Source organism: Durio zibethinus, chromosome 27, assembly GCF_047325235.1.
Source record: "Durio zibethinus cultivar Kanyao isolate XHJ-2024 chromosome 27, ASM4732523v1, whole genome shotgun sequence".
Lineage (NCBI taxonomy): Eukaryota > Viridiplantae > Streptophyta > Magnoliopsida > Malvales > Malvaceae > Durio > Durio zibethinus.
Genome location: NC_143188.1, coordinates 13,258,321 through 13,266,787, shown reverse-complemented (window position 1 = coordinate 13,266,787; position 8,467 = coordinate 13,258,321). Strand labels below are relative to the sequence as shown.

General features: G+C 28.1%; 1 protein-coding gene across 1 annotated transcript; it reads right to left on the bottom strand.

Annotated features, from left to right (window-relative positions):
• Positions 1-3,675: 3,675 nt before the first annotated feature.
• Positions 3,676-6,955, bottom strand: LOC111279097 (NAC domain-containing protein JA2L-like). Its single transcript, XM_022865989.2, has 3 exons — positions 6,592-6,955; positions 5,700-5,953; positions 3,676-4,438 (listed from the first exon to the last, which is right to left on the bottom strand). Exons 1-3 carry the CDS (start codon positions 6,737-6,739, stop codon positions 4,070-4,072), a joined length of 771 nt encoding a protein of 256 aa, XP_022721724.2. The 5' UTR covers positions 6,740-6,955; the 3' UTR covers positions 3,676-4,069.
• Positions 6,956-8,467: the final 1,512 nt, after the last annotated feature.

The window sequence follows — 8,467 nt, the reverse complement described above, 5'->3', positions numbered from 1 at the left end:
TGATCTAGGCCGGATCCAATTGGGTGTCTACACCTCTATTTAGAGGAACAATTTACTTTCAAAAGTTGTGGAGCTTCTGATTAGAGGAGCTTTGTTTATTTTACTCAAAGTCGTTGAACCTTTACTTAGATGAGCTTTGATCAAAATTTTAACCAAAAAAAAGAAAGCAAAAAAAAAAAAAAAGAACAGAAAAAGAAAAAAGTGTCGAGTTGAGTCTTGAATGGGTGTTTACGTCTTTGCACAATTCTTGTTTCACAGATAATGTGTAAAGAGGGGCAGCTGTAGACACTCAATTTGGTTTAGGTCCGGATCAATTAGGCCTAGTCCAAATGGGGTAAGATGACCCATTTTTTTGTATTTTTTATCTATTAATATATATATTTATTATTTATCTATTAATATTTTTTACTATTTATCTATTAATGTATTTTTTTATATTTATCTATTTTTATTATTATTATTTTTTGGGTTTATCTGTTCTGAATTTTGTTTTAATTATTATTTTATACATATAATTTTTTGTTCTAGAAGGATGTTCTGTCGTGAATAAAGGGGCTAAAAGAGTTTGGATTGGATTTAAAGAATGAATCTTAATCCCAAATGGAATTGGGATTGATCAGAAGCTCTTCTAATCAATCTCAATAAATAGGTGCTGGAACATACGGGAAAAAAAACACAGAAATAACACAAAAAGCAAATAGTGGTAAAAAGGGTTCTGGTGTGTTAGAAACAATTTTAAGAATTTGTGGAATTTTTTATAGAATTTTTGGCATTCTTTTTCTGGAAATTTCTAGAAAATTTTCAAATCTGTTGAATTTTTTGGTGAAATTCAAGTTTTTCGGCTACTTTTTAGACGAAAAAACCCAGTTTTCGATGGAGAAACCCAGAAATCAGTGAGTATTCCACCGATGTTCTTCGTAGGTAAAGAGAAAAAGGAGAAAAGAAAGAGGGTAGAGAGAATGAGAAAGGCGCATTTGCTGAAAGGCTGAGTTTTTAGCCTTAAATACCCTGCTAAAATGACATTGTTTTGGCGTTAGTAAACTCAGAGGATCCACGCGTTTCTGCTTGAGCTAACCCGACCCTTAACGCAACCCGCGTTTGACCTGAATCACCCGTTCTCAATTGAGCCGCAAAGCCAAGTAGAGCCATACCCTGAACCGCTCTATTCCAGCCTCCTTTTGTGTCTAAAGCCGAGCCAATTCCGACCGCAGAGCTGAGCCGCGTTAAGGTTTTTTTTTCCATTTATTATTTTTTGTTTTTTTTTTATTTATTTAGTTATTTATTATTATTATTATTTCTAAATTAGAATTATTAGGTATTCCTTAATTTTTTTAATTTTAATTTTGTTTTATTTTATTTTTCTTTTTGTTGAAATTTCTAAAATAAAATTCCAAAAAAAAAATATTTTTAGGAAAAAATTGAAAGTATCAATTTTCCTTAAAAATAAAGTTTCTAAAATAAAAAAATTTCAAAAACATTTTTAGGGGAGAAAGTTGAAAGTATCAATTTCTCTTGAAAATAAAAAGGCTTAAAAAATATATTTTTAGGGAAAAGTTGAAAGTATTAATTTTTCTTAAAAATAAAATTTCTAAAATAAAAATTATCAAGAAAAGCATTTTAAGAAAAAGTTGAAAGTATCAATTTTCCTTGAGCTTAAAATTTCAAAATAAATATTTTAAGGAAAAGTTGAAAGTATCAATTTTTTTCGTACAAAAGTAATGAGTTTTTTTTTTTAAAATTTATATCTAAATTTGAATCATTTTTTTATTTTATTTTATTCTTTTCTTTTCTTGAAAATTTTTAATGTTAAATAATCCGACGATGGAGTCTTTGCAAGTGAAATAGTAGTTTTCTTATATACTCTTGAGGTGAAGGGATTTTTTTAATATTTTACCAAAAGTATTGGAGTTAATTAATAATAATTTTAAATAATTAATTATTTGATAAAATTTTTAAGGCTTATTGGATAACACGAATTTGAGTTGGCACCATTTTCGATAGGCGTTGTAAGGGTGCTATAACCTTCCTCACTCGTAATCGAACTCTCGAACCCTATTCTGGTTGATAGACCTAAACTTATTTTTTTAGAGACCTTTAGTCAAGCTTAGGTGTTCCTTGAAATGATAGATTCTTTAGGTATCCAATTGCACCTAAATAAAAAAAAATTTGTGACGACTTCTAAAGTTAATGTCTACCGATAGATCCCTTAGATTTATACGTTATGACAAACTTATATCACCTTTTATAATTTTAAGCAAATAGTCATTCTATCTTGAGTTATTTTAGTATCAATGTCTCGAAAATAACGATAGCTCTGATATTACTTATTGGATCTAAAGCAATAAACACAACAATATAAAAATAATGTATCACACTAAATCATATTAAATAAATAGCAAATTACATAAAAAAAAATAAAACACACTAAATTTACATAAAAATACTCTTTAAGAAAAAATCACGAGACATAAAAAATTTACTATTAAATAATGAACATATAAAATTCTCTTATAACTAAAATTAAAATTAATCAATAATTAAAAAAAATTTATAAAATAAATAATCCAATAAATACACGTAAATTTATTTCTAAAAAGCACCGAATCTGATCTCTACAGTTAAAAATGCAAAATAATAAATTGTGGATGTGCGGACAAAGTTTAAATTCAATCCTACTAGAAACCTCTATTTGGTCTCTCCTCAAGCTGACAGCTATCCCGCACCTCTCACCTATAAAATAGAGCTTTATTTTTTTATTAAAAGAAACCAAAGGCTTGTGGGCCTTTAAGAACAATAATAATATAATAATAATAGTATTGGCTGGATTCCACACGCTTTAAGAAGAATTACATTTTTCTCATCAGATTACGTTGCTCCCAAAATTCCAAAGACTTCTAGAAGTCTGAAACCTACTCTAGGTATTAAGAGCAAATCACCAAGGATATCCTGCCCACTTAAGAACCGTTCAGATCGAGAATATTCACCAAGTAAATCCAATACTTATTTCCAATTAGAACCCAAGTAGTCAAATTACTAACACATAATCTGCTTGACTATTATGGAATTTCGGTATTGTTTATATAGTAGAATAATAATCCAAAGATGAATATACAATTGACTTAATTAGGTCAAACTACAAGATATGTGATATTTAGAAACCAAAAAAAAAAATAAAAAATTATGCTATGATGTAATTAATAATTATGTTAAAAAAGTATTTTCAATAATTTTTGTGCAACTTTTATTGCAAAAACTAATTTACAACACTTGCATAAGACTTTTTTGTTGCAAAAAACATGTTGCGCAAATTATATCAAGGTGCTGCAAATAGTAACGTTATAAAAAACAACATCGATTTTGTATATTTTTGCTGAAAAATGTAACTTGTACTAGTCTATTGCAACACAATACTATTTATTTTGCAAAAAAAAAAAATTTTTTTTGCAACATTTATACAAATTACTTTAAAAAATATTATTGTTTAAAATGAAATTCATGGCCAAGAACTATCCCTTAGTCACATATTATGCCTTAATTTGTTTTTTTTTTTTTTATGTTAGAATACAAAACTTTATATATATATATTTTTTAAAGTTTGAATTCCTATGGGAAACATCTTTCAAAAATTTGTACACAATATGTTAACTGTTAAAATTATAACCATTGTAATGCAATAATCTGTTTATAAATTGCATGTAGTATTTTTAATTTGCATTTTAATAGCTATTTTCTATTTGTGTTATTACACATATATGTAGGATAGTTATATGCATGCAATTAGTGAATGAGAAAAAAAAATTGCAACCATGCATAGCATGGGATCCCAAATTAGTTAAATGCACAATATTATACTCTTCTAATTATATTAATTTAGCTTCCATTTAAGAGTTTAGTGGAATTTTTTTCCTGGTACAGTGATAAAACGAATTCTCCGATGCGGTCAGCGCATTTCATCGGGCTCTCAAGTGGAGCCTTACTACATTATATGAGGGAAAGGAAACATTAAGCCATTTTATTTGTGGTCAAACAGCATGCCTGCAGGAGTACAGTGGTCACAATGCCAATTCTCCTAGGACCACAGGTCTGGAAATGATTGCTGGTTGTCTTGTTGGGCAAAGTGATCATAGCTTGGTGTGAGTATTGGCATCGAAGAACTTGGATCAAATAAAAAGGATGTCTGAGCCAATTCCAGTTGCTGCTGCTGCTGATCATCAAATGAAGATGATGACCAAAAATAATTGTCATAATCATTGTTTACAGGTAATGGCGGCATCAATGACTGCTGCTCCTCAAAAGCAAAGTACTCCAACTGCATGGGATTTATGGAACTACTGCTAACTCCAGCTTCTGAACTCATTGGATTGTCGTTTCTGATATTTTTCTTGTCTTCTTCAAGCCTTTCTTTTCCTTTGTACATAATCTTACAGAGTCTCCACTCCTACATAAACAAGAACAAAAAAAAATGTATAAGATTCATCTTCAATAAGAAAGTCTCAAAAAAAAAAAAAGAAAAAGAAAAATAAAGTCTAGAGATATAACTATATATATATATATATACTCTAATTTAAAATTCTAAAAAGTGATTTGCAATTTTGTTGAAGGAACGATGTCATATCGATTATCAAATATTGGGCTATGATTTTATAAGTAAAGATCATTGAGACATTTTCTCAAAAGATAAAATCCAAAAGCAAGGCAGAGTATCATCTCATTCCTGTAAAAATCTAACAGTATCCAAATTATATCTTGTCTCGCTATTTCTGTTGTAATTAAAGTTCTGTTTGGTAAAAATGAAAAAAAGAAATGATTAGATCTTGTCATGTAATCATTAATTCATACACATTTCCATCGTTATCATTCCTATCAAATAAAACAACCTCAATGAAATTCTTTTACTAAGTAATTAACTATATTTGTAATGCCATATTCGAATATTTTTAATTTACTTTAATAAAAATCTAGAAAAAAACTAAAGAGATACAACTCATCATCCAAGTACTCGAAAATGGAAAAATTAATTGTTCCTAACATTTGATTAATTAATAACCTATGTTTTGTATTAAATTGAGCACAATGTTGAACAAATAGTCTAAGATAAATTAGCAATGTTTTAATAATTAACTATATTGCCAAAAATCATTAAGAGCTGCACATAAGCATAAAAATTTTTAAAATATTTTGTTCATGGCTACCTCGCTTGTAGCTATTCATTTTGGCAATGTATGTAGAAGGAGACCTGCAGGAACCGGCCGGCCTCCGTCTCCTTATATTTTCAAGGTTTTAACTATGGGAGGTAAGAGTTGATAGAGAAAAGAAAAAAAATAGCAGGCTCTTTAGGCTCAGAAACAAGTATTATTAATTTTTAAATGGTTTGGTAGTAATTTATGTGAGAGAATATATATATCAGATTGTAAATAAATTTATGGTGGCGGCAAAAAAAAAAAAAAGATTATATCTGAAGAAATCTGTAGCTTGCAAATTCAGCACAATTTTTCTTTTTTGTTTTGTTTTTTGGGTTTACAATTAGGGTTTGAACCTTCATAAAGAAACCGACTCTAGTGAACTAACAGCTCATTGTTAAATTCAGCACAATTTCATGAACCAGACAAAGGTATCCTAACGAAAATATGCATTTTTGCATAAAATGTTGCGGAGAATTAATAGCCAAGCAAGGCAGAGGTGAAATATAGGACACAAACCGTTGGTATTGACTGAAGCCCATATTCATGCATAATCCAGTCAGTCTTGATCGCATCTTTGCGCTTTGTTTGGTTATCCTTAAACCTGTGAAATGTTAGGGGTCTTTTGTAACCCACCGCTCGTCCATTGTCAGAAATTATCTTGACATGGCTTGTTGCCTTCCACCATCCTCGACCCGTCACTTCTCTTGAATCACTTTCCCTCCTACAATAGTAATATCTTTCATTCTTGTTTAAGGCCACACTTTGAGTCCCTGCACAAAACATACACTATATAAATTTCACTATATATGAATTTGAGAATTGAGATATAATTTTCTTTTAATTTTTTTGTATAATTTAGAGAAAGAGAGATTCGAATATGCCCAGCTAAATATATGCTTGGATGTGAGATCAATTTGGATTTCATCTAGGGTTCAGTCATAAAACGCACTTTCTGGTGTGCGGTGGAAGCCGCACTCCAATTGGCTCTCAAATGTACAATTAATCATCAGAAAAACTTTCATCTCCTTATCAGTTTTCTTATAGTACTAATTGGTAGAAAAGCTACTTAGAAATGAAAGTTGAATAGATGGATTTTGGGAGCCATTGCAAGGGAGTCAGACAGTCAGTAAGTAGGGATTAGTATGATGGTTGAAACATGGATGGAAACTATATGATTGTTGTTCTGATCTGATCGATGCATGTTCCATGAAACATGGAATTCTGTTCCCTTGCACGCTCAGACATGATCCTAGGAGGCTGGTGACACCTAAGTTGATATCTTTACGATTAATATTACACTTTCATATGCCAAAATGTGATCTCAGACATGCAAACTAAGGAAATATACATAGACCAGAAATTAATCTATGATAAAGAAGAACAAGAAGAAGAGGGGAAAATGTCAGACATTGAAGATCTTGCGGCTCGAATTCATAAATATTTCTTTCAACAATGAAATCCAAAGGCGCCATGGCAGTATTCCCAGATACTTTCTGGTTCAGGATTTCGATGAGCTCTTCATCCGTGGGACTGAATCTGAAGCCAATAGGAACCATCTTCTCGATCTTCTTCAAAGAAAAGAAAGAAACCTGCTTAAATTTTAATCAATTTTCTGTCTAGGAAACGCTCAAAGCAACCATAGAAATAGAGTATTTATTCTCATATATTATCCCTGAAATCAATGGTGTAATTTGATGATGCTTCTTTATATAAAGAAAGGAAGTAGGTAGGAAACTGCAAAGAAGACAAGAAACTCAATTACTTGAGGGAAGACTAAGCATGTTAGTATCTGTCTCTTGCTATAGGAATTGATTAGGTTGACTCAAGTCATCATGGTGCAGGGCAACCAAGATTACCATGCGCGGCAAGTTAAAAGGAAAAGTGAGTAATGATGCCGAGAATGGGCTGTGTTCACATTTTGTCATCGAACTTAATCAACGAATTTGATTAACCTGTTTATATTCATTTATTGAATTATTAGTAATATTTAAATTTTATAAGGGTTAAATATTTTCTATCAATTTAATACTTTAAAAAAAATAAAATTATCATTTTGATATTTTAATTTTCATTCCATCATATATTTTAGTATCTCAAACTAATATCGTTGGTCAATTTCCTAACATGACATGTGTATTCAATAAAATTTTGACATGTGTCAAAAAATTCAATTAATGCTAATTTATCAATTATCACATTAGTATTAGAAAAAATTTTCTAAAAAATTAAAAAATTTCAAAATTTTTTTAAAATTAAAAATTCCAAATTTTTTTAAAAATTATTAAAATTAAAATAGTTATTAAAATTAAAAAAAAAAAACTCAAAAACTTAAAAACAATGCAAAAAAATAAAAATTTTAAAAATGAAAATGTTAATAAAAATAAAATTTTCTTAAATTTTAAAAAAAAATCACAAAACTTAAAAATTGAAAAATGAAAGATATACAAATTTTAAAAAATTAAAAAAAATCTAAAATTTTTTGAAAAAATCTTAAAGTTTTAAAAAAATTCTGAAAATCTTTAAATTTTTTGAAAGCTAAAAAATTTTCAAAATATGAAAACATTCTAAAAAATTATTAAAAAAAATTAAAATCTGAAAAATACAAAAAAAAAACTCAAAATTTTAATAAAATCTAAAAGAATTCAAAAAGTTTTCTAAAAAATTCAACAAATATATAAAAAATTAAAATTAATAGAGTCTAAAAATGAAAAATTTTCAAAATTTTAAAAATTTTTTCATAGTTTTTTTTTTCAAACTTTTAGATTTTTTTATTTTGAAATTTTTTAAGTTTTTGTGAATCTTTTTTATTTAATTTTAAGAAATTTTATTTTTATTAAAACTTTCATTTTTTAAAAAATTTTCATATTTTTTGAATCTTTTAAATTTTTTATTAAGATTTTGAAATTTTTTGAAAATTTAAAATTTCATAATTTTTAAAATTTTAAAAAATATTTTAGTTTCTTTTTTTATGGTTTCTTTAAATTTTTTACCATTTTTAAAATTTTTCTTTTCATGCGGACGTGACAAATGATAATGTTTTGCTGACTAGACTTTTGACATATGTTAACATCTTATTGGATGTTTATGTTACTTAAGCAAGTTGACAAATGGTGTTAGTCTCATATCATAACGTATAGATTCATAGACTTACCGTTAGATATAAATTAAAGTAGTCATCACCAATCTTTTTTGTTAAGATGTGATTAGTCATCTAACATAATTTATTTCATTTAAAGATAAGTCGAAATTGACTTAGGTATATTCAAATAGTAGATTCTAGTTTA

Bases quoted from the DNA above. Each gene is read 5' to 3' on its own strand.
- LOC111279097 (XM_022865989.2), bottom strand. From the start codon at position 6,739: ATGGTTCCTATTGGCTTCAGATTCAGTCCCACGGATGAAGAGCTCATC. The intron at 5,954-6,591 runs GTCTGACATTTT...TGTTTTGTGCAG, and splicing joins CGAGCCGCAAGATCTTCAAT to GGACTCAAAGTGTGGCCTTA. The intron at 4,439-5,699 runs GTTTGTGTCCTA...TTGTTTATGTAG, and splicing joins GGCTTCAGTCAATACCAACG to GAGTGGAGACTCTGTAAGAT.